The sequence below is a fragment of the Eptatretus burgeri genome, chromosome 1 (assembly GCF_056783735.1).
Source record: "Eptatretus burgeri isolate ZD-2024b chromosome 1, Ebu_testis_v1, whole genome shotgun sequence".
NCBI classification, from domain to species: domain Eukaryota; kingdom Metazoa; phylum Chordata; class Myxini; order Myxiniformes; family Myxinidae; genus Eptatretus; species Eptatretus burgeri.
Genome location: NC_140961.1, coordinates 33,089,592 through 33,116,067, shown reverse-complemented (window position 1 = coordinate 33,116,067; position 26,476 = coordinate 33,089,592). Strand labels below are relative to the sequence as shown.

Sequence of the window (26,476 nt, the reverse complement as noted above, 5' to 3'; positions counted from 1 at the left end):
TAACACAAATTGTATCATGATTCGGAACACGAACCTGCAGTTCAGCAGTACTTTGCCTCTGAATTTGTCTCAATCAGGTTTTTTTTGCAGTCATGAGATAAATTTTTTTCACTCTGTCTGCCTTTCTGGCATTTAAAGAACATTGGAAATCAGTCCACATTGGAAACTTCCTGTTTTTAGAGAAGCCATAAAGGACACAAACAACAGGCACGAAGGACTAATGTAACATGTTAAACAAAGCGGTGTTAAAATAAGCTTCATCAATGACATTACATTTCCAATTTATTTTTCTTCCTACAGAATCATTTCAATTGAAATTATATACTCGAACACCGTAGAACACAAATTGCCTTTTCAAAAACATTACTTTTAGCGGTACTTTACTCAGACAAAATATTGTGGCATTTCACGTCATCACAACCAGTCAAATTTTCCGCTCGCAGACCCTACCCATGTCCTTGTTTTTTCCAGACAGTGTGGGTGATGTGTTTTGTGAACTCTGTAGTTATTATAGTGGGCAACTTAGCATAACAATTGTGCATTTTGTGAGGAAAGCACCAAATTTGGCACACTAGTAGCCTATCATACTATGAACAGATTTGGATATTGGGCCATCTCAACATTTTTGATGGCAGTGGAAAATGGCTGCCACAGCCATCAGCGGCTGAATTTGAGGTGGCCCAATATCCAAATCTGTTCATAGTATGATAGGCTACTAGTATGCCAAATTTGGTGCTTTCCTCACAAAATGCACAATTGTTATGCTATATTTAGCTAAGTTGCCCCACTATTAATGTAATGGTGCGGTGTGTATGTCTCTTTTTCCTGCATGTGATAGATGTGCAAGTTCCTCGATGAGTTTTCGATCATTAAAACGTTTTTTTTTTAAAGTTCCATTTCATCACCAGCTCATCATTATCGGATTGACCTCATAAAGGATTAAATTGTCCCAGCTCCACCGAGCAGCAGTAAATAGATGGTATGACTAAAGAGCTTGTAAGTGCCAGATAATATCAGATCATCCAAGTCTGATGTCATTTTATGGTGGGCTTACACTGTCCAACGTCCACCTAACATGTTGTATGCAACACCTATCTTTTGAATCAAGTGATAAAATTGTCCGGCGGATGCTGCCCTAGAAGAACTCATGTGTCAAAAAGTTGAACTTACAGAACTTCATCTCTCCCATAACCTGAGAACAACTTCTCTATCCAATAGTGAAACACCGATTCATTGATGTACGAAAGGCATGGGTTTATCTTCGAAAGAAAAAAAAAATGGAAGAGACAACATCGCTGTTGCTTAAAAGGTCAACAATATACAAAAAAGCAGAGCCCAGCTTGTTGAGAGTTCAAGGGCAGAATCTTTTTTTTGTAAAGTTTTCCAAAGTATGCAACGCCGCGTTGGATATCATGTAAATTAGAAATAATATACCGTACAACCCCCAGATATGTTCTTTCCGTGTTGGCCAGTGTTAAGGTATACCTTTCGAGCCAACAATACAATTATTGGACAAACGACTTCGGAGATGAAAAATAGATGTGAACATCGCTTTCATTTTGAGGGAATTCCAAATTGTATTCTTACTTTTACATGTCCACTCAATCCTTCATCACAGAGATGATCGGGCAAAGAGCAGACAAGAAAAGCGAAACCTTTGGAGGCTAGAAAAGATACAAAGTGTGAACGTGGAATAACCAAAGCTGCAGGGCGTTCACCCAAAACAGAGTCAAGGCCATGACCATGATGAACCAGTGTCTACATCTGGAAATCCAGATTTTTAAACAGACCCTTTAGGAGCCATTTTCATCTTCACAGTGCATATGCGGGTGTATTTTCACAATGCTAGGTCAGTTCTGGAATGCGAAGATAAGCGCTTGTTGTGTCGATAACGCTTTGCTCATCTGAAGCTGCGAAACTCACGCGACGTGCTCTGAATGGTTGGGGAAAGGCTCAAAACCTCGACTGAAAAGTGGAAACGACAGAGTGAAAGCAGAAATGCACAGAAAGTTCCCTATTTTGCTTCACCGACTGGATTTTTCAATGTGAAATGAATGAAAAATCTTAAGGAAATGGATAAAACAACCGGAACGGGTCGAGACACAACAACAAATGGGACGCAAATAACAGACAGTGATAAAAAAAAAAAAATAATGATGAGGCAATTTGGCATTAGACTCCATCGCAGATATCCCACATAATGCTGGATGTGTCCAAAAAAAAAAGGAGACATTGAATAGGAAAGAAAGCCTCACGTGCGTCGCCAACAAACAGGACAATGTGGAAACAGTTTTTAGAAGGGCACTCGGTAGAGCACATCCCTCGACCACCTCATGCCTGAGCCACAACAACATATCGGGTCCCAATTCATTTTTTGAAACATCATGCTATATATCGTTGTTTCCTGGCAGGCTGTTCAACATTTTTCTGGTTCCCTGAATATTGAGTAATAATTGTGACGTCTTGATGAACACTGCCATTTGGTTGTCCCTTCTATGACATTTGGTTCATAGGAAACAGCCGATAGGAGTTATTAATTCATTTCAGTAATAACCAAACAATATGCATTCATTATTCAATTTAGCCAATATCTTTCTTCCAGCATTGATCGCCAAAATCCAGCCTTTCTGGTTGCAGCATCGATCACCAGCATGTATGGTTGAGTGTTATGTTGTCATGCAACCATCTCCTTTAACCTTGTGGGAATGGATGCTGTGGTGCAATTTAATGGTTAAACCATTTTTGCTCACCGGTCACTGTGTAGCTTCAGCAGCTCGACGTCATCAATCACCATGGGCTTGGAGGTTCACGACTTAATGAAGATAACACTGTGCAATTCCAGTGCTGTGACTTTTTTTCCTTATTCACAGCATTTTGAAAGTCATAAGTTGTGAGCTGTTGTTGCAGCAGTTCCTTCCATGCATAATGAGCGGTAATGCAAGATCTATGCGTCTGCCCATTTGGGATGTGGCAATTATTATTATTATTATTATTATTATTATTATTATTATTTTTGTACGTATACAGAAATCTAGGTTTATAGGAGCTAAGAAGTCGATCTGAGCATAAAGACTGAAACACAGTTCTTGAGGAGTACAGTGCAAATGCCTTCCGAACAGCTGCAGAAGAGGACCAGGACAGGCTGAAGGGGAGGTTTGATATGACAAAACCCAACAAAGAATGACTTCCATCTTGAGAGATGTGAGTTGGAAAAGAGACAGACTCAGAAAGGACAACTGTATCACAAAAGGCTTTGACTGCAATGGACTGGACTATAGTTTCAGGATTGATGCACTACCAAGTGGTATTGTCGGAACTGAAGTCTCCACAGATTAAAATCAGTGAACTGAGGTAGGAGGTAGGAGGACAGCTGAGAATCCATGTCGAAAGAAAATCTCAAAGATGGTATTATTGAAACTGCGGGTGGAGGGGGGACGGGTGGTGGTCGCACAGTAGACCATTCCAAAGCATCATGCATGCACAAAACACTCCATGGTGTTGGGGGGGGGGAGTAGAGGCTGTGGCGAGAGGATCTATGAACACGTACCACAACCACAACACCACCATCGGCACATGAGTTGCCTCTGTCAAAAATTTAGGAAGTAGGAGCCATGGAGAGAGAGATTGATGGGTTGGGAGCATCCTGCGTTGAAAAGGTTTCTGTCCGACAAATAATGTCAGAAGTTGCAGAGGCGACCTGGACTAGGAGATCGAAGAGATTTGTTTAAGCTATGGGGAAATGTGGGGAAGATTGGGAGGGGGGGCAGGAGGTGGGGATTCAGCAAGACAAAAGCATTTATAAGCTGCTCTGCACATTTGCATTCCAAATTCCAACACATCATAGCAAACATCGCGGCCAAAATGGATGAATGGAATTTTGGATTCACATAAGAAAACAATGTTGTCATGTTTTTTTGAAATTGTGCACAAAATACGTGTTTCGGTGCTCGTCGAGGAAGGCAAAAGGAGCATTCTCGATCTCACTCATTTCATTGTGCAAGTTTCCAGTGCCAGCAGTGTGACCGCTCCTCATTTTCATGAATGCCAAGGTGAGCCAATGAAAAAAGCCAAGAATTCACAAGGTTTCGGAAAAGTGATGACAATAGAGAACCTACTGAAAAGCAAGACACAAAGGTGAACAACGAATAGCCAAGATGTTGTGAAAAAAGCCAAGGAGTGGTCACACCGAGTCCCAGCCCAGAAGAATTTCATTTTGTTTCAGACCTCGAGTTATTTTGTCAACCGACAAGAGGCATTCTTGATGCTGGAGATTCTTTCTCAACTAGTGCATCCCGTATATGTTCAGAACGATATATTTACCTAAGGCTCCTAATATAATCAACAGATTCATTTTCCCTGGTGGCAATCTGTTCGTCAGCTGTCGAGCCAGTGACAGCTTGCATATTTACAAACGCATTCGATAGCTCGAATGAGGGTGTGTTATTGGGTTCATGTTTTCGAGAAAGGCTTACTTAGACACTAAACTCTTCATAAATCTCATTGAAACAACCTCCGATTCCTTCCTTTCAGTCGAAAAGTTTGGATTATTAAAAGGTGCCTCTGACGTACAAACAGCGAGTTGAAACAGAACAGTTGTTGCTTCTACGGACGTCCTTATGTTTCTTGAAAACTTTCCATCTACAACCACTTGAAAGGCGACAGACATAAAGAATACTGGAGATTAGTTTCTCGCTGTATGACGTCTTTTGATTTCCTCTCCAAAACACAAACTTAGTTTGCCAGTTCTGAATTTCCATAAACTTTGCTTCTCCTTGCCTTCCCTAGCAATGTTTTTTTTTTATGACACAAGACTCTTTCCGATTAGCTGCTTTCAAGGTTAATGGTGTGTTTATGGAGGGTTAGTAGAAGACTTGCTGCTTAGCTCCTTCTTTCAAGGTTAATGGTGTGTTTATGGAGGGCTCGCCAGACAGCTTACAAGTATCCCCATTCGCCTTCGAGCTGTCTTGCGTGGGTTTGAATATTGAGACAGCTATAAACTGTAACCCTGGTGTTTTGGATGCAGAGTGATGCATCGATATGTGCACCATCTTTCGGAAGGACATTAAGCTAGCACTAGAGGATCCGTCTTCAAAATCATTCGTAAAGAACAAGCGACTTATTAACGGCACCATCAACAAATTCAAAATTTCTGCCACTTTTAATCAAATATGTTCGTGCTTAGCCAGCAAGTTTGTGAAAGACTTGGGCTAAAGATGTTCCCCAGCCAATTTCGCCATGTGGAAATAAGGGGCTGTTAAAGAAGTCGAATAATGGCAGGATGGCCTATACTATATACTGTCGAGGTACGCACACTCTACTCGAAGCTGTTTAGCCTGGGTTCGAACCTTAGCCCTTGGATGGATGTGAAACTGGACGTCCTGTCTGCTGGCAGTGGTTCCTGGATGTTAGTGATCCCAAGGTGTCCTTCGCAAAGAGTAGGGCATCAGCTATCGCTGGCACTATGGTCAAATTGCAAATTCCTGCCCTAACTACTCCTGGGAAGGCAATGGCAAACCACTCAGTAGAACGCTTTCCAAACCAGAGTTGGTGTCAAAGACACCCAATGCTCACCTGATTAAACATTTATCGTATTTAAAAGACTCGTCTAATAATTAATATTTTTTATAAAGCATTGCAGTGAAGTCTGATCCAAATAATTTTAAAGCAATATATGTATTTATATATTGTAAACAGTAACAAGAGCGCAAGTAAGCACAACATATGCCCGAACAATAAGGTATATACAGAATTGTGCTACTACATTGAAGACAGCATCCTGGTTGCCATGGCAACCACTTTAGATGACGAATGTATGTTGAGGCACACCGTCTCCACGGTTTGTACCGTATGTACCGAATATGAAACGTGAAAGTTGAAAACTTTGGGAGTTAGAGTGCAGAGAGGAACGGATGGAAAACAGCATCCTGGTTGCCATGGCAACCAGTTTAGATGACGAACGTATGTCACGACACACCGCCTCCACAGCCTGTACCCATGTACCAAATATGAAATGTGAAAGTTGAAAACTTTGGGAGTTAGAGTGCGGACAGGAACGGATGGAAAACAGCATCCTGGTTGCCATGGCAACCACTTTAGATGACGAACGTATGTCACAACACACCGTCTCCACAGTCTGTACCTATGTACCAAATATGAAACGTGAAAGTTGAAAACTTTGGGAGTTAGAGTGCGGACAGGAACGGATGGAAAACAGCATCCTGGTTGCCATGGCAACCACTTTAGATGACGAACGTATGTCACGACACACCGTCTCCACAGTCTGTACCTATGTACCAAATATGAAACGTGAAAGTTGAAAACTTTGGGAGTTAGAGTGCGGAGAGCATCCTGGTTGCCATGGCAACCACTTTAGATGACGAACGTATGTCGCGACACACCGTCTCCATAGTCTGTACCTATGTACCAAATGTGAAAGTTGAAAACTTTGGGAGTTAGAGTGCGGACAGGAACGAACGGACCGACGGACAGACAGACGGACAGACGGACAGACGGAAGGACGACCAGTATCACATAATACACCCCAATATATATATATATATATATATATATATATATATATATATATATATATATATATATATATATATATATATATATATATATACACACATACATACATACATTCATACATACATATACATATATACATATATATATAAATATAAATATATATATATATATATATATATATATATATATATATATATATATATATATATATATATATATATATATATGATGCCTGGTGTTGGCGCAGTGGTTAGGGCAGCGGCTTGGGATCCAAAAGGTCCTGAGTTCAAGCCCCGTTGGGCCACTCAATTAATACAGCAGGGGGTTGACTCAGCCTGTCATCCTTCCGAGGTCGGCGAAATGAGTACCAGTATACTGGGCCGGTGTATACCCGGTTAAAATAGGTGTACCATATCCCTGTGTCGTAAGAGGCGACCAGGGTTGTGTCAGGAAGGGCATCCGGTGTAAAACATGTGCCAAATCACTATGCGGATCACACAGATGATCCGCTGTGGCGACCACTAACGGGAGCAGCCGAAAGAAGAAGAAGATATATGTATACATATATATATATGTATATATATATATATATGTATATATATACATATATATATATATACATATATATATACATATATATATATATATACATATATATATACATATATATATATACATATATATATATACACATATATATATACACATATATATATATATACATATATATATATACATATATATATATACATATATATATATACATACATATACATATATATATACATATATATATATATATATATATATATATATATATATATATATATATATATATATATATATATATATATATATATATATACATACATATATATCGGGCGTATAAAAAAGTGTGGTAGATAAAAACATTAGAAAGGAAAAAATAACTTGCACCAAAAACTTTAACATTTTCACGCTCACGCTCACGCCGGGGGTATCGCTATAGCTCTTTGTTCTTCGAACAGGCGAGCTAAAAACTGCTTCGGCAGCACCGACGCTCTGTCACAGAGTATGGCACATCAGAATTAGACAAAGAAGCCAGTAGTCATCGTAATAGCAGTAGTAACAGTAATGGTTTATTTATATTGCTTTGAAAGTTAAAAGAAGCAACAAATTTGCTCATCAAATGGAATTTTATTAATTAAGCAGCATTATGATACACAATTTTGTGGAAGAAAGTAAAGTTTTATGCACATTACAAGGTCTAGAGCCAAATTATTAGTGTTGTAGAAGACAAACAACGAATCATGCCAATACACAAAACGCATTTAAGAAACGAGTAAAATGCAAGTCGACATTGTGTGATTAGTAATTACTATACAAAACCAACACAAGAAAACAGAGCTGAATTAGTAGCGAGCAGGCACACTGATAGCAACACATGCCTTTTTAGTAAGTGGCTAGTCCTGAGTTTCATAAACATTCCTGGATGTACATAGACAGAACACTTTTCACTCATTTGAGCGATTCAGAGAATAAAATAACTTACATTCCAACAAAATTTGAGGGGGAAAAAAACCCATTACAGTCTTTTATTAAAAATGATGATCCTTTATGCAAACACCATGGATTTTGTAAGAAATCTTCCTGAACACTGTATCAAGTCATTGCTTGTGTGTTTTTGGCAATGGTTCATTGGCCAGTTGCTTTTGCAATTAAATTATATTCAGACCTTTGCGTAGCAGAAAATATACGTCGACCTTATTAAACGAAGGATTCTTTTTTTTTTTTTTTTTTTTTTCAATGAATGGAACCAAATTGTGGCCAAAACATTACACAGCCTTGCTGTTGCAGTTTGGGGCTAGCCGGAGAGCCTGAAGGTATGCACACTCGCTTTTGAGCTGTCGAGGCTGGGTTCGAATCTGGGTCCAGCTATAGACTGCCACCTGGTGTTTCGCAAACATGGCGATACATCGATGTTGTTGCTTGGGTGAACGTTATGCTGGAAGACCCATCTGCCAGCACTGGGAGCGTTAAATATCTCCCGACTGATTTAGCGAAGAATGGGCGAGTTATTTCCGGCATCTTGAACAAATCACAATATTCCTGCCCAAATAACCTTCAAACGAATGGCAGGCCTGGCCTGCCGGTTTGTTGAAGACTTGGGCCAAAAACTTTCCTGGGCCGACCCCACAAGCAGGAAGAAATCATTATGGCCATTCAAGTTGTAATTGTAATAGTAGTTGCAGTCACAATTAGTTATAACAATTAAAAAAAGAGAAAATCTCTTCCCCATCCGCTCAAATGACACAATTTAGCAAAACTCGTCATCTATTATAATATAAGCAGTGCACTAAATAAAGGCTCTAAAGGCATTATGACCATTTCCTGTACTTTACACAAAACATAACTTTTTTTTTCTGGTTACAATAAATAAGTTGGTGTTGTTTCATTGCCGGGTTTTGTAGTGCGAAGGAGCTGGAGCGACAACTTTTCTATCTTTTTCTCAGCTCCACTGCAAAAAAACAACCCCTAAATATTCAATGCATTATTGCATCGGGAGAATAAGCACCAGGGAATCATGTTATCTGAACCCTGGAGCAGTTCAGTAATAACAGAACCGATATAAACTAAGCAGCTTAGACATGTTCCGTCATCGTGGATCTTCCGTTGAGCTTCTTCCAACCAACTGAGTCGATAGAATATTCAGAAAGTGGATGCATTCAATGGCTCATTGCATTTTGAAAAGCGAGTCACAATATCGTGGCATTTCCTTGCCTTAAGTTCCATATCCTTGTACTATACGCCCGTGGGCATTTCCTCATTATAAATTTTAGTGCAAAATGAACGTCTATTATTTGACAAGCCTTGTTCAGTGCCCAGCAGTAGAGACAGGCTTGCACATAATGTAATAAACATGACACAGACACTGCACATCTTGCGTGCATTTCCATAATTAATCCAGAAATTTATCTCGTAATGATAACAGCATGTACAATGTTGCTCTGAACTACAAAAAAAAATAAAAATAAAATCAAAGTGCACAAAACGCTGATGTTACAAAAAGAAAAACAAACAAACATTCAATTTGCAAAATGCGACTTCGAAACGCGTCGCTTCTTTGATAGCAAATATGGCAACGTTCAACACTTTTAGGACATCGCAGGACGACAAGAAGGAAAATGATTTCATCATTTCATTTTGGAAAGGAAAAATAAATAAATCTGGTCCCGCTCTGCAGTGTGGGGGCTTGAGAGCCATCCGAATAAGCACAGCCTGCTCGTTCTCCAATTAAAAGACTGGTATGGGCAGTAAAAGTACCAGAAATCTTCAATGTCGAGCTCTTTGGATGGCCCTTTACAACTGGGCCCGAGACGGTGCATTTAATAAAAACAAAAACTTTTTTCTGGACCTCAGATATAACCAAGCCCACCCTATCCAACAAGGCCTCAGAAAATACTTTCACACATCGAAAGGCCCAAATATTTTGAAAATAAACCTTCCGGACAACAATGTATTTTCCATTCCATGTTCAGATCAGCTCTTTCTCAAACAGAATCAACGATCTGACAATGTTGCTGTCCTGGAACGCATGAGATAACGTCGTCAATGAACGGTCACTGTGACATCAATTCAATTTTTTTTTTTTACGTGCAAACATATTATTATACTTACCTCTTTGCAAGCATCAATGAATTCGTCTATTGTTACGACCCCATCTCGATTTCTGTCCATCTTCTGGAAGAAAACAAGAAGAAAATGAAAAGTGACTTGTAATGTAGGGCGGTAACAGAAAAACAGCATTCCGATCATTCCGAAACAGCAGAATGAAAGCAGTGCATGCTTCTTCACTCGTTCAATTCAACGCTTGTACATCATCTGCCCGACATGTTTGCGGTCCAAAACATGGGACGTTACATATCGGGTTCCTGCAGCTGCTGCGTGTCCCAGTATCCAAAGCAATGAAGCTGCCTCCTCATATTGCAGCCATTTTCGAAAAAAACTAGTTAATGGTGAAGGCATTCAAGAGGGGCTGGATCTATGACGACGCCGACTACTACTACTACTACTCCACTACTTTAATGGCCCCAATTACTCCCATATTCTGGTGAGGTGGGCTGCAGAAGGTAGATTGGCCCAAATCTTTCATGCACCTGCTGGTCAGGCCTGGCGTTCGACTGTCGGTGATAGGAATTTGTAAGTTGAAAATGGTGCTGGCAGACGACTCCTCCAGCATAATATCCCATTGATGGGTGGCGAACACATTGATGATTTGCCCTGTATGTGAAACACCAGGTTGACAGTTTATAGCGAGCTCATGATTCGAACCCAGGCTCGACAACTTCAAGGTTAGAGTGCACGACTCTAAGCTATACTGCCAGCACCAAGAGGAGCTGCATACTTGCAGCGACATACAAACAGGACATGGTATTTGTTATAGTACATGGTATTGTTAATCTGGCAAAGTCAAAGGAAGATGGAGCACATGGACCAGTGGAAAATATGATTTGTAACGCAACAAAGCAAAACAAGGTTGAACATGCTTGAAAATGAACAATTCTATCGGCAGACAAACCACTCAAATTACAAGCCCCCGCACAAGTTCAAAATGTGACATTGTTTGTCCGAGATGAAAATTTACTGCAATTATTTCGGATACGCCCACATTCAATGTGCGTTTGAAAAGATATCGTTTTACAAACATTATGTCTTTCCTGCCTTCAATTGTTTGTCCCCGGTTTCCATGGCCAACGGTTCAAAGTGCTCCCAATTCTATTAACCTGCTGCATTGCTTTCATGTTCCTCAAATTCACCCTGGCAGCTCATCCTCTTTTCATCGGCCCTCTGATCCTCCACTGGTTTCACAGGGTTTTCGTCGACAAATCCGATCTGCAACTCGGCGTCATTCCATACCTTAGTCACATTGTTTATATTGTCGACAAAAACAAGGCATCGAGGAAGGTCATTTGAACCAATATGCCTGTGCTGCACATTATCCGTCTCATCGGACACCGGAATGTGCCTTATTAAACACCGGATGAAAGACAATGCAAACTTTTTGAATCTGCTGTTTCAACTTTCGCTGGCGCGTTTACAATGATCTCTGACAATGTTGTTTTTTTTTTGTTTTTCTTTTTACTATCCCTTTAGCAATGTGATAAGGTGTTTGGTCTTGGCTTTATTCCTTTTGGAATCAGACCATAAACCATCAGATTTGTGAAAGAGTGCCTTACAGTATATAATCGAGTATGTTGTTCTTTACAAGCTTCTTGTCCCATCTGCTGGGGCTTGAAGATGTTAAAGATATCGTGGTTACAGTTTGAAAAATAATAGACCTTGCTCTGGCTGACTCGCCAACAATATCAGAAGATGCACTAAAAAGGGCGAGAGACAACACAATAGAAAAGGTGGCATTCCCAGGTGGAGACAATAATCCCTTGAGAGAGAGAGAGAAAATGTGCACTTATTATACAAATGAATAAGCCTAGTGTTGGAATTATCGGTTGTTGTTGTTGTTGTTTTGTCAGCAGCTTGTGGCTGCTGATGCATAATTTTCCGTTGATGCAATGCCTTCTATTACCAGTACACTGGTACTCATTTCACTGATGTCTTAACATCTTAGGGTCTTGAGTTCAAGCATCTTTTTTCACCGTTTAATTAACACCAGGTGGGTCGACTCAGCCCATCAAAACGAGTACCAGACAGTTGGTAATGGGGGCATTGCATCACCTCGAGGAAACGACCCTCATTATCCCCCACAGCCGTGTTCCCAAGAAATGATGCATCCAAGCAGCTACAGAGTACATATAAATAAATAAATAAATAAACAAATACAAACAACACATTCCTTGACCTCATCCCTTCTGTGTAACTGTAAGAAAATCAAGGTACTGGTCAATACTGACCTGGAAAAACTTCTCCATGTGGTCTCTTGGGGTGTTTGTGCTCAAGGAAGGGTAGGTGCATTTCCCCATCATGTTATAAATAGATTTCATGATGTCCAGCATTTCCTGAAGTGAAGATTAAAGGAAAAATAAAAACACCTCTGAGTGTGAAGTTGTTATCCACTTGAAATTTGTGTCTGTGGGCGTGAAACAAATTTTGGGAAATTAATTTATTTTGTACACAAAACGAGCAAGGTTATCACACTCCCACCCCTCCCTCCCCACCCTTTCCCTTCTTCCCATACATCCATTTTTGCCCATCCTTCCCTTCTCTTTCTAACCTCATGCACCCTTACTTCTACCCACCCCAACACATTCTCCTCTAATCCCCACCCTAGCAAAATATATAGATAGCTGCTTCGCAAGGAAGGATGCTTTACGATCCATAACATATCCCATCATGGTGAAGTCAGCCAGGATATCTCACGTGGCTGAGATAGGAAATTTGCATGAAAATTTTAAACCTCAATGTTTGGTTTCGCAGTGTTCGATGTCACATCATAAAGCCAATTTCAGTTGCTGTTTGATCACCAAATTCTCACCCCATCATCAGTCATTATAACAACACGTTTGAACACAAGGTTATCGCTATTGTGCGTGCTTGCTCGCAAGCTTTCTCCTCGCTGGCTCGCGTAACATGTCACCATTCACTCTTGGGATCACATGCAGGTGACATGCACACACCGAAATCCTTTGTACAGAGTATTTCACAATCATCCGGAACATATGACATCTTAAACAAGAGATCCTTCAATTTGTGTGATTATTTATAATTATAAATGTGTTTTTGGATATCAAATCATACCTGTATCATCGATTATACAAACAGATGTAGAAGATTGTGGCAGGCGGGGAGTGGGAGGCAGAGCGAAGACGAAAAAGGAAGAAGAAAATAAAAATTTCACAAAGGAAAATAATCAGACAAAGATTGAGGAAGAGTGACAGACAGACAGGCAGCTAGACAGAGAAAGGACAACCAAACAAAGGGGAACAAAGAAGGCAAACAGATCATTTGCACTTGTATGGGCTTAGTCTCGCCACGGTGACATTGCCTGGTGTCTTGTTTACTCTTGTGACAATGTCAGACATTTTGATTAACATTCAATGGAAACGCGAAGTATCTTGGCAACAAAGAGACAGTGAGATGAACACACAATGGGCCAAATAAAGCCGGTAGTGTGAGCAGGAAAGGCCAAGAAACGATCAAGTGAAAAATTGGATTCGACCTCCAAAACTCAGATCCCTCTGTCCCCCCCCCCCACCCCCACCCCAAAAAATTAAATAAACAACACTTTAACTTTAGAAGATTTTAATTTTCAAGAGGAATATTATTGTCAAAAACAATTTTTCAACAACAGGAGAAAATAGAGTGGGCTTATGGAAATGTCGCAAAATAAAAAGGTGGACTTATAATGAAGTGAAAACACAAGGAAATAAATATTCATGAAATAAAGAGCCACGAGTGGAAAACAAGATGGGATAAAAGGAAGGAAAGACGATCTGCAGCAGTGAAGAATCAGTTTCCACGATTAGGGAAGAACATGAGTTCACGTAGAGGGAACACAAGGAACGCAAGGGCTCGCAGATAAGATGGGGAATTGGTTCGAGCCCCCATGCCAAACCACACCACCCGCCCCTCCTTCGAGCAGTAGTGGTATTTTAATTTTTTTTCATCAAGAGCACTAATGTCTACAATCAGACGGCATGGGTCACATGATCATATTTTTCTGGATTACAGGGCCTAATGACACCAAAAGATCATATCAAAAGGTCTGATTTTGATCCACAGTGTTTCCCAGGTGATCCCAGGTTTGCCTCCAGGCCTTGCCATTTCAAAAGGACTAAGCCAATGCCTGTTACTCTACAAGACATGCCTGAAAGCAAACCGGTTCAGACATTCAGTGTGGGCTGAAACAATGAGCAATTTTGCTGTAGCCCTGTGCTACCCTTGTTTCTATATCAATTGGTTCCGTCAGCGCGCGTCACGACAAAATTATCTCGCGAAAGTTCAACTTGTCCATACTGGGGGATGTAATTAAAAATGGCACCTTGAGAAATTACATCAACCACCTTACCTCCTTGCTTATGTACCCATCTTTGTTTATGTCGTACAGGTTAAATGCCCACTGCAGCTTCTCGTTCATGTTTCCGCGAAGCAGGATGGACAGTCCCGTGACAAAATCCTAGACAGGAGAAAGGAGACCACAATGGCGGACGCTCTTGCCTGAACGGTATCACAGATTGCATTTATCAATAGAATGTCAAACCCACGAGTTACCTCAAAGCTCACAGTGCCATCCTGATCAGCATCGAATGCATTGAAGAGAAAGTGAGCGTACATGCTGGCATCTGAAATTAAAACAAATTAGATAGCAGCATCACAATGAATGTATGGAAGGGGTGCTGGAGGGGCACAGTCTTGCCATGTGTGTTGCTAAGATAAGCTGCAATGTCTTCTCAGAGAGAATCACTTACCGCCCTGGGGAAAGAACTGTGAGTAAATTTCCTTGAACGTTTCCTCATTCACGACACCACTCGGGCATTCCTGCACACAGGGAAAACGCATCTCATGTGGAGCTGGAGATTAAAAAAAAAAAGGTCAACATTAAGCCTGGCATGGCCCCCATCACAACAAAAGTAATGGAAACATGGTCACAGGATCAACAATCGCACCGTGCATCACACAAACACCAATATCAAAATCATCATAACGATTTGTTCCAAAGCAGGTTCGTGCGTCATCCCCCTATAGCCCCAAATGATGTTGAAGAAGATAACAAAACAAGCTATATTTATTACGAAAGCAATTTTTTGACCCCAACCCCACTCTCCATTTTGTCCAGTGAAAGGACCCCTGCACCCGTTTAGACCCTAAAGGAGTGTTAAGGGTTGGAAGTGATCTAATGGGTGTAAGGGTTTAAAGTGGTCTAAAGTGTTGAAAGGGTCTTAAAGGACTAAAAGGGTCATAAAAGGGACTAAAAAGGTTATAAAAGGACTAAAGGGGGTTAAATGGTCGAAAGGTCGAAGGGGTCTGAGGGGTTTAAACGCTCATAATGGGCCTAAAATATCTAAAGGTTCTAAAGGGTACACTCCAATAGCAGTTAGGGTCTAAACAGTCGAAGGGGTCTAAATTCTAAAGGATCTAAAGGGGTTATAGGGTCTATAAAGTGTCAGGGTCTAAATGGGTCTAAAGTGTCGAATAGATCTCAAAAGATCGAAAGGGATCAAAAGAGTGCACAAGGTCACAGTCTATAGGTCTAAAGGGCATACTGGTGTAAGGGTTATGTAGGGTCTATTTGGATTTAAAGGGTCATAAGGGATCTAAAAGGGTCTAAAGGATGTAAATGTCAAAAGGCTCTAAAGGGGTCTAAAGTATTGAAACGTCTTAAAGGATGAAAAGGGTAATCAAAGGACTAAAACGGTCTTAAAAGGACAAATAAGGTCTTATGGGTCAAAATGGTTTCAAGGCCGAAAGGGTCTAGGGGTTAAAAGGTCTAAAGGATCCAAATGGTTCATAGGGTCTCAAAGGTGCAACGGTCTAAATGGGTCTAAAGTGTTGAAAGTGTCAAAAGTGTCTTAAGAGGTCTAAAGGGGTCTAAATAGTCCAAAGGTGAAAAGGGTATACCAATGTAAAGTGTTTGTAGGGTCTATAGGATTATGAAGGGCCATGAGGGATCTAAAAGAGTCTAAATGGGACTAAAGGATGTAAATATCTAAAGGGTCTGAAAGGGTCTAAGATATTAAAGGGTCTCAAAGTCTAAAGGGTCTTAAGGGTTCAAAAGGTCTATGGGGTCTAAAGGTTTAAAAGGGTATGTTCCAAAAGTAATTAGGGTCTAAAATGGGTCTGAAGGGATCTAAAGGATGTAAATGTCTAAACCGTCTTAAAATTCTCTTTAAAAGGTCTAAGGAGTTGAAAGGGTGTGAAGGTCGAAATGGTCAAGGGGTTTAAGCAGTCTAATTGGTCTGGAGTCTAAAGGGTTGAAGGAGGCTAAAGTGTCCAAAGTAGTCTTATTGGTCTTAAGGGGTCTAATAGTCTGAAGGGCCTCTGGAGTCTAAAGGTCCAAAGGGTACATTCCAAAAGTAGTTGGGGTCTAAAGGGTCTATATGGTCTTACAGGGTCTAAAGGGTCTTAAGGGATCTAAAGGGTGTAAAGTGTCAAAAGGGTCTTGAAAGGACCAAAAGGGTAAAAGTCCAAAGGGGACTTATTTCTTCTTCTTTTTTTTTTGTGTACATCGTCGAGGCTCGTGGAAGGATCAGGATCTGAAATACACTGAACGGATCAGGACATAAACAAAGCGAGAAGGGCACTTGGTAGAGCGCATACCTCCACCATGTCATGCCTGATCCACAAGAACATGTCAGGCACAATACATTTTTGAAATATCATGCGATATATGGTTTTTGATTGAGCCCAATCTTTCAATGGTGAAGAATCACTTTAAAAATTATGAGATCCAGATCCGGATACGGATTCAGATCTTCACCAAAATTGAATCAATTATTTTCTTTTCACACACCCAGCATGTCCACCAAGTTTCGTCTGAATCGGTCTCCAACTTTTTGAGATATTATGCGCTATATCGTTTTTGGCCCTGTCTCTCAATGGTGAAGAATCACTTAAAACATTCTAACAGTCCGATCCGGATCAGGATCTTCACCAAAATCTAATCAGTTTGTCCTCGTCATGCACCCAACCTCTCCACGAAATTTCATCTGGATATGTCCACAACTTTTTCAGATATCCTTCAAAGAGACAAACAAACAAACAGACAAGCCGGTAGGCGACGAGGGATTCGCGAGGATCGAAGTGCTGGATACGATGCTTTTGATTTTGACCGATCCACCGACGAAGATTCATTGCCAAGACGTATTGGTTCAGATACTATTGTTCCTCTACCTGGCAAGATTTTTCCTATTGCGAATTTTGCCAACTGGCACTCCTCATAAAAAATGACGGTGAATGGACACCCTATTTTTGAAGGACTACCATTTGAAAAATAATCAGTTTGCTGGTTTGTGCTGTGGAGCCTCGCGTTGCAGACACACACACACACACACACACACACACACACACACACACACACACACACACACACACACACACACACACACACACACACACGCACACGCACACGCACACGCACACGCACACGCACACGCACACGCACACACGCACGCACGCACGCACGGAAAACCCAATAAACTTCTCTCAATGCTCTTGTTTGACCACACCTCCTGAGCCACGCAATATTTTCCATAAGCAACGCCCACTTTCCATAAGCCACGCCCACTTTCCATAAGCCACGCCCACTTTCCATAAGCCACTCCCACTTTCCGACGCCACTCCCACTTTTCATCAACCACGTCCACTTTCCCTAAGCTCCGCCCACTTTCCTAAGCCCCTCATAAAAAATGACGGTAAATAGACACCCGATTTTTGAAGGACTACCATTTGAAAAATAAAACCTCAATCAAAAATCGGCTCGAATAAAATTTTCGAAATATCTTGAAGTGTTTAATTCCGAAGTCTCGTTTCTCTACATTCAAAACTGAAGGACAAGTATTGAAAATACTGTACGCGGTTTTTCGGCCGCCGCACAGCAACGGGTGGTTGCTGGGCAACAAAATTCAAACGTGCACATTCCCATCACATATTGCACATGTTGGCAAAGTTTCATCGAAATCGGTTCGCTGGTTCGTGCTGTGGAGCCTCGTGTTGCGCGCGCGCGCGCACACACACACACACACACACACACACACACACACACACACACACACACACACACACACACACACACACACACAGACACAGACACAGACACAGACACAGACACAGACACAGACACAGACACAGACACAGACACAGACACAGACACAGACACAGACACAGACACAGACACAGACACAGACACAGACACACACACACACACACACACACACACACACACACACACACACACACACACACACACACACACACACACACACACACACACACACACACACACACACACAGACGGAAAACCCGACAATAAGGGATATCTAGCATATATAGCGAATCCAACAAAGAAACAGACAGAAATGGGTGAAAATGTAACCTCCTTCACCTTCGGTGGCAGAGGTCATGAAACAGAGTTAAAAACAGGCATGGGGTGGACAAGCTGGACACAGAAGGAAACTACAAGGAGGGAAAACTGGAAAAATGGAAGGTGGAGGGATTTGGGTGTGGTTTAAAAAAAAAAGGGTTGTCCCCTCTCTGCCACCCCAACCCAACTTTCTCTTCTCCTCTCCCCCTTTCTTTTCCATTCTTCAAAGCAAGAGGGTATGGATGACATCAAGAGGTAAAAATGAAATTAAGAGATTCAATTAAGAGGCTTAAGTTCACCAAAGATGAAGAATTTTTTAAAATGACCGAATATTGCGACATGTGACAGCCCTACAAAATACAGGTTACATTTTGAATTAATTAGTTAATTATCTCACCACTTGGATGGAAAGTTTAAAAAGGGCTCCATTGGTTTTTTGATCATGAATCGACATCATGAATCATCACGCAGAGGTTCAACATGATTCGTTGAGCCACCTCAATGGAATAGGGACAAAAACGAAAAAATGTTAATGCACCCACAGATGAAAGGAAGGAAGGACTGACTGACTGACTGACTAACTAGCTAATTGACTGACTAACTAGCTAATTGACTGACTGACTGAGTAGCTAATTGACTGACTGACTAACTAGCTAATTGGCTGACTGACTGACTGGCTAATTGACTGACCGACTGACTAACTAGCAAATTGACTGACTGACTAACTAGCTAATTGACTGACTGACTGACGAGCGAATTGACTGACTGACTGGCTAATTGACTGACTAACTCGCCAATTGACTGACTGACTAACTAGCTAATTGACTGACCGACTGACTAACTCGCCAATTGACTGACTGACTAACTAGCTAATTGACTGACTGACTAACTGGCTACTTGACTGACTGACTAACTGGCTACTTGACTGACTAATTGACTGACTGACTGACAAGGACATCATTATGTCTTTAACAGCTCATCTCAACTTCATCGTAGACGAGTTAAAAACGGAAAACGCAATCCATGAAGCTGTCCGTGAGTGAAGCCTCGTCGACCCACCTGACTATAATTTATGTCTCTTAATTAAGTTTTGTTTGAACTCAGTTTCACCCTGAAAACATATTAATTACGTCCGATTGGAACATCCCTCATGAAGCTTTAGTCCCTTTCGAATGCTAAGACCCCTCGACATTTTAGACCCTTTAGACGCCGTTAGACATTTACAGCCCTTTAGACCCCTTAGACCTCTCGATACCTTTAGACCCCTTAAGGCCCCTAAGACCCTTTAGACATTGTCAGAACCCTAAGTCCCCCAAGACCCCACAGATCCTGTTAGACACTTTAGAATCCTTGACCTTTGAGTCCCTTAAGACTAAATAGACCCTAGAGACACCGTTAGAAACCTTAGATGACCTAAGACCTCATAAGATCCCGAAGACCATTTAGAATTACAAGACCCTTAAGACCCTGTAGACTCTATAGACCTCATTAGAACCATTAGACCCTACAACCCTAAAGACCCATAAGACCCCAAAGACCATTTTGACCCTGTTCGACCGTTTATAACCAAAAGACCATTGAGACCCAAAAGACCCTGTTTGACCCTTTATAACCATTAGACCCGAGAGATCCCATTAGACCCTTTATAATCCTTAGATCCTGCAGATCCCTTTGGATCAGGTCGACCCATTAAACCATATATACCCTGTTAGACCCTTTCAAACCCTAAGCCCTTAAGAAATTTATACCCTTTTGACCCCTTTTTAAACTCCGAGAACCTTTAGACCCCACATACCCTTAAGGCCTTTACACCTCTTAGGTCCCTTGACTCCTTTTGGGTCTCTTTGACCTTAACACCCTTTAAACTCCTCAACACCCTTCAGACCATTGATATGGTTTTACACCCATTTAGACATGTTAGACATCATTCGACCCCTTTAGACTGATTGGGCCCTTTAATCCATTGATCCTTTATTTTGAGCTTTAGTCTTTAGATCCTTGAGACCACATAAAACTTTTTAGACCCTTTTTAGACTTTTGATCCCTTTAGACCCCTTCGACATTTACATCCTTTGGACATTCGACCCTTCAGACCCTTTCAACTCTTTAGACCCTTTGACCCCCTTACACCTTTTAAATCATAACTATTATACCCTTTCGACCTTCAGACCCGAAAGACCATCTAAAACCTTTTAGATGCACATCACACAAACATCTATAGTATTCTTGCAAAACACAGACTATACCTTATTTTTTAACAAGTAATGTGCAAACTCGACCACCCAGAGGATGAGAACTCTGCTTGTAAGTTATGTCGTCCAATTCGGGTTGAATGAAAAGCCTCGATTGCCTCTCGATGCCTTATAACGACCAGGACCAACATGTTGCATCAAGCAGATTTCTGTTCGAAGTTCTGCCGTTTGGGTGCCTTGACTACAGGCTGTTGGCAATGGGTAGTGAAATACAGCAAAGCACTAAGAGATTTCAAGGTAACCCTGAAACAAATTATGATCCCCTCCCACCACCCCCACTCCCATGGGAAAACCCATGAATTGAGCTTTTTTCGTTTATCAGCATTTCCATTCGTGTCAATTAAAATCGGCTGTTTTTCTTTGTGAATTCAAATGGCAGCTGCTCTTATTAAGGGGCTTTCACACCTTGACGTTTTAGCCAGCGTATGGCAAGGTCTCAAAATGTATGTAAAACGCTGGCGTACGCTGAACTATTGATGTTTTTTTTCAATTTTTGGGCGTACAATAACGTGTTGGACGTATGCATAACGTATTAGTAACGTTCACAGAACGTTTTAATCACATATAGATAACTTATACCAACGAATGCTGAGCGTGTTGTCGGCGTTCACAACCTATGCCCAACGACAGTCTAACTTATGCATAGCGCGCGGCAGTGTATCGCCGACGATCACGTGGCGTAGGCTATTCATAGGCTGCGGCTCGACGATTCAAATCATAACCGCACTAGACATCGAAGTGTGAAGCCGCTGTCACACCTTGACGTTTTAGCCAGCGTATGCCGACGTATGAAAAATTTGCCGAACCAAGCTGGCACACGTCGAATACGTTATGGGTAAGTTTTGTATACGTTAAGAGCACGCTGGCATACGTCGTAATACATTGGCATACGTCGTAGTACGCTGGCATACGTCGTCATACGCCGAGTACGTCGAGAAATTTTCAGCATGTTGAAAATTTCTCGATGTACTCGGCGTATGACACACGTTCCGTATACGCTAGCATAAGTTGTAGGCACGCTACACTATCGTTGACACACGTTGACACACGTTGACACACGATACTTGTTCGTTACTCATAAGTTGAAACACGTCAAGGTAATGGTTAGCGTAAGGGTTCCAGACTCCCTGGGTTTTTTTTTCTTCGGTATGACAGTTATGATATAAATTGTTGAGCGGCACCCTATTAATTATATTATAACCGCACTAGAAATCAAAGTGTCAACATCACCGTGATACCGAAGAAAAAAAAAACCCAGGGAGTCTGGAACACTGACGCTAACCATTACCTTGACATGTTTCGACTTATGAGTACCTTACAAGTAACGTGTGTGGATGTGTGTCAACGATCGCGTAACGTGCCTACACGTTACTCATTACGTTACTCATAGGTTAGAAATAAGTTTCGGGTACACTAAACATTACCTCGATGCGTTTCAACTTATGAGTAACTTACAAGTAACGTGTGTCGACGTGTGTCAACGATCGCGTAATGTGCCGACAACTTATGGCCAGTGTTATGCGGAACGTGTGAGTCATACGCTGGCATACGTCGGGAAATTTCAAGCATGGAAAATTTGTCTGACACCTCGGCATACTACGACGTATGCCAGTGTACTACGATGTAAGCCAGCGTACTACTACGTATGCCAGCGTGCTGTTAACATATACAAAGTTACCCATAACGTATTCGACGTGTGCCAGCATTTTAGCCAAATTTCGCATACGTCAGGCACACGCTGGCTAAATCGTCAAAGTGTGACAGGGCCTTTAGTACCATACCAGTTTCACCGGAGGGGAGTACAGGTTTGCTCTCCGTCCGTCTGTCCATCCGTCCCACCTGTTTGTTTTCCGACGTATTTCCCATACCCTTTAACATATTCAACTGAAACTTGGTACGTGGCTTTACAATGATAAGTTACAGAAAAGGTTCGAGTTTCAGGGTGTTTCATCAATTTTTCATAGAATAATAACTTTTTTAAACTTAGAAAATATCATATTCTTCGTGCATCGGTGAGTGTTCAGCTGCCTTGACTCCACCCCACTGTTTTACACCCATTGGCTGGACAGCTGGCCTGTCTACACCCCAATAAAACCATGTGCCGCCATTACGTGAAGCAGAACAGATTGGCAGGCCTCAGGCCTTAGGTCTGGGTTTTAGTTCATGGCCCAGTCCAATTGGAATGATTCCAGGTGTACAACCACGATGTATTATAGATGCATTACAAGCCGTATGCATGTTTTTGCTTCATGTATGTACATCAGGATATTTTTTAATATTAAATAGGCAAAGCCAGGAAACAAATGAAACATGGTGGGTTTGACAGTTTCTTCTTCTTCATTTTGATTCTGGTATAAACTCGAGTGTGCATTAAACGCAAAACCAATTTTTATCTCCCGAACATTTATCGGGATCGGTAGGACAAAGCAATTCTCACTCTTGTTTAATCGGTGTCATTCACCTTTTCTGAATTGTTTAATAATAGGGAAAGTCAGACCTCAGGTACCAGAGTTTATCTCCGATCAGAATTAGTACATTTATTCTGCATTTATACCTGAAAGTTGTAAAGTGGCAAAACTATTATGACAAGTATGCAGAACTCATAACTTTATTTTATTTTAATGTCCTAAGGCTCATGGAGGATCTGTCACACATATCGGCGAGAAAGAGGACACAGCCCGTAACCTTGAGAGAAGAGACACAAATTCACAGGGTACTCAGTACCCATCCATTTGGATTCCAACCCATGGGATTTGTTCATGCTCTATCCCCTGACTGCTGAGCATCAAACGAGGAAGCAGCGTGCACCATTTTTTGAAGTCTTCACATGAATGGGTCACAAAATCGAACCTTCCAGACTCGGAGTGGACGCTCTTACCACAATGGCATTGAGTCTGACAATAAAGGATCTTTTTGTGTACATGGTCGTGGCTTGTTGAAAAGCTAGCACATTGAACGGATCAGGACGTAACGGACAAAAACACGATGCAAAACACGCACGCATGGAGAACGAAACTCCTAGGAGGAATAACTGGAAATTAGGAGGGATTTGGGGGGGGAGGGGTTAACGAGGGTAGAAAAGATCATGGCTTTGGACTGGGTATGATCTGAGATGGTGGGGAACAGCTGTTTTGAAGACCTGGAAGGAATAATGAGATTGAAGAGGATGTGGAAGTTAATTCACCAGGTGGGAAAAAAAAGAGGAAGAAGTGAGTGAAGATGAGCATTGATCCTGGAATTAGGCAGTTTTATCAGAAGGGGGTTGATGGGTGAGCCCTGCAGAAAACTTGGGGCGAAGCACAGAAAGAGCAGAGGGTGCAAGACCAGAAAGTAGGCGCGAGAAGACAAAGAGATCACCGACCTGTCTGCAATGGCGAAGTGATAAACCCATAGACTCAGCTTCAGTGCAGGAGACTCCAATGATCTTGAAGGCCCTGGTTTCCACAGCGTCAAGCTGAGCAAGATGCGAGGCAGACGAGCCAGCCCAGAGGGGAGAGTAGTCGTCCATCAAGCTGTGGAAGAAGGCCTTGTCGGTGGATAGGAGTTCAGGTGTGTCAATGAAGGACTGTGTACGACAGAGGATGCCCAGTCGGTGGCTGGCTTTGGAGGCCAACTTTGAAATGTGGTTTGCTCAAGAAATATTGTGGTTGATCATGAGAAACAGGAGTTTGAATGATTGAACCTCCTCCAGAGGATTATTTTAAAAGTACATGGGGGTTAGAGGGTGGTGGTGGTGGTGGGGGGAGGGGTGCTAGACGGTCCTTTCAGAGAGAGATCGTGAGAGTGTGAGATTTGTCAGGATTGAAAGACATATTCCAAGTGTTTGACCATCTTGTGATCTTTTTTTCAACATCTGAAGAGAGGGGAGAGGCTGCGGCCTGCTTGTCTGAAGGACGAGGGATGTCACGGCAGAGTTTGGAGTTATCAGCGAATACATGAAGAGAATTTTCCAGAGACAGAGAAATCATTGTAAAGCTCAGGAATAGGACTGGGTCAGAATACTGCCTTGGGGCACTCAGTCTTGGCAGCGAGAGGAGATGAAAGGATTCTGTTGAGTGCCACACATTGGCTGTGAGAATAGAGGAAGTCATGAAGCCATGTGTTGAGTTGGCTGTGGATGCCAGAGGCAGACAGTTTGGGGAGTAAGGCAGGATGCCAGACTGTATCAAAAGCACCAGATATGTCCAAAGAGACGTGGACGAGAACTCATGTCTGACGTTGAGGGCCTCCATCCATTGGTGGGTGAGTATAAGCAGCATGTCCAAGGTGGAGTAACCTTGTCTGAAACCAAATTGGTTATCTGAGATGAGGTTGTCCTGAAGAAAATAAAAAAAAAAGAGAGAGAAAGAGAGAGAAAGAGAGAGAAAGAGAGAGAAAGAGAGAGAAAGAGAGAGAAAGAGAGAGAAAGAGAGAGAAAGAGAGAGAGAGAGAGAGAGAGAGAGAGAGAGAGAGAGAGAGAGAGAGAGAGAGAGAGAGAGAGAGAGAGAGAGAGAGAGAGAGAGAGAGAGAGAGAGAGAGAGAGACAGACAGACAGCCAGACAGACAGACAGACAGACAGACAGACAGACAGACAGACAGACAGACAGACAGACAGACAGAGAGAGACAGACAGACTTGCAATCCCTGCCAATCTGCTTGAGTGAAATGCCAGACTCACTGCCACTGAGGCATTCTCTCTGAGAATAGCCAAGGAGATGTTGACTTTCACAAGCATACGATCAGATGAACCAAATGGAGCAGAGGAGGAGCTGGAGACATTTGCAGGAAAGTTAGTCATCACCAAATCCAGAAGGGTGGATTCGCCATTGGGAGAAATCTCGGGTTGGAAAGTTTACAGATAGAGTCAGTACCATGGAGTTGCAGAAGTCATTTACAGAAGTGCCGTGGCTGGTGAGAGAGGTACCAACACCCAGCCAAGTTGCATTGTGACAATTGAAAACACCACAAATGAGGAAGAGAGAGTTTGGATGAGTGGTTAAAAGTTTGTCCATGTTGTCTGAGAGAGATGAAGATGTCATCACTGTTCGGAGGATGTTACAACACAAGGATGAACAAGTGGTGTGGGCGGAGGGGAAGTCACAGCCAGAGGTACTCCTGGGGGTTTGGAGGTATAAGGTTAGTCCAGGGGCAGTGAAAAATCGAATTTTTGATGTAAAGTGCAACACTACCACCAGTGCATGGTTCAGGCCTGTAAAATTGGAGGAGACAGTAATGAGAGAGAGACACTAAGGAATTGGGGACTTCCTGCGGAAAGAAGGATTCTGTTAAACAGATGATGTCTGGTTTATCGGCAGCAGCCTGGATTGAGAGATGTCTGGTTAGAGTGGATATGTCGAATGTTTCAGGTCCACACAGTTAAAGCTAGGGGGAGGAGGCATTGGTATGGTTCAGGATGAGGGGAGGAGGCATTGGTATGGTTCAGGATGGGGGAGGGGAGGCTTTGTGGGGGGAAAGGAAAGACATTGGGGGAAGCTTTGAGTGTGTGGGTTGCGGGGAATGGCTTGAGTTTGCGGGGTGCAGGTGGATGTTTGAGTGTAAGAGGTGTGGGGGAAGGTTTGTGTGTGAAGGGTGTGGGCAGATGTTTGAGTCCGAGCTATGTGGGGGATGTTTGAGTGCTGCAGGTGCAGGAGAAGGTTTGAGTGTGTAGGGTGCATGGAAAGGTGAAGGTTTGTGTGTGTGA

General features: G+C 42.0%; 2 protein-coding genes across 7 annotated transcripts in view; one reads left to right on the top strand and one right to left on the bottom strand.

Annotated features, from left to right (window-relative positions):
* Window positions 1-24,403, top strand: part of LOC147034179 (uncharacterized) — a 115,749-nt gene extending 91,346 nt beyond the window's left edge. For both annotated transcript variants that reach the window (XR_015057395.1, XR_015057396.1), the window contains one exon: window positions 23,428-24,403. The gene's annotated coding sequence lies outside the window, so the exon portion shown is untranslated. The remainder of the gene's footprint in view (window positions 1-23,427) is intronic.
* The window catches only part of LOC147034178 (Kv channel-interacting protein 4-like), a 129,048-nt gene continuing 110,861 nt past the window's right edge, over window positions 8,290-26,476 (bottom strand). For 4 of the 5 annotated variants that reach the window (XM_085878129.1, XM_085878147.1, XM_085878136.1 and 1 more), the window contains 6 exons: window positions 14,934-15,003; window positions 14,737-14,807; window positions 14,534-14,641; window positions 12,420-12,524; window positions 10,189-10,251; window positions 8,290-10,096 (listed from right to left, as the gene is read on the bottom strand). In XM_085878129.1, the coding sequence (XP_085734255.1) occupies window positions 10,046-10,096; window positions 10,189-10,251; window positions 12,420-12,524; window positions 14,534-14,641; window positions 14,737-14,807; window positions 14,934-15,003 (468 nt within the window). In that variant the 3' untranslated portion in view covers window positions 8,290-10,045. The remainder of the gene's footprint in view (window positions 10,097-10,188; window positions 10,252-12,419; window positions 12,525-14,533; window positions 14,642-14,736; window positions 14,808-14,933; window positions 15,004-26,476) is intronic. The other variant, XM_085878122.1, reaches the window with a different exon arrangement.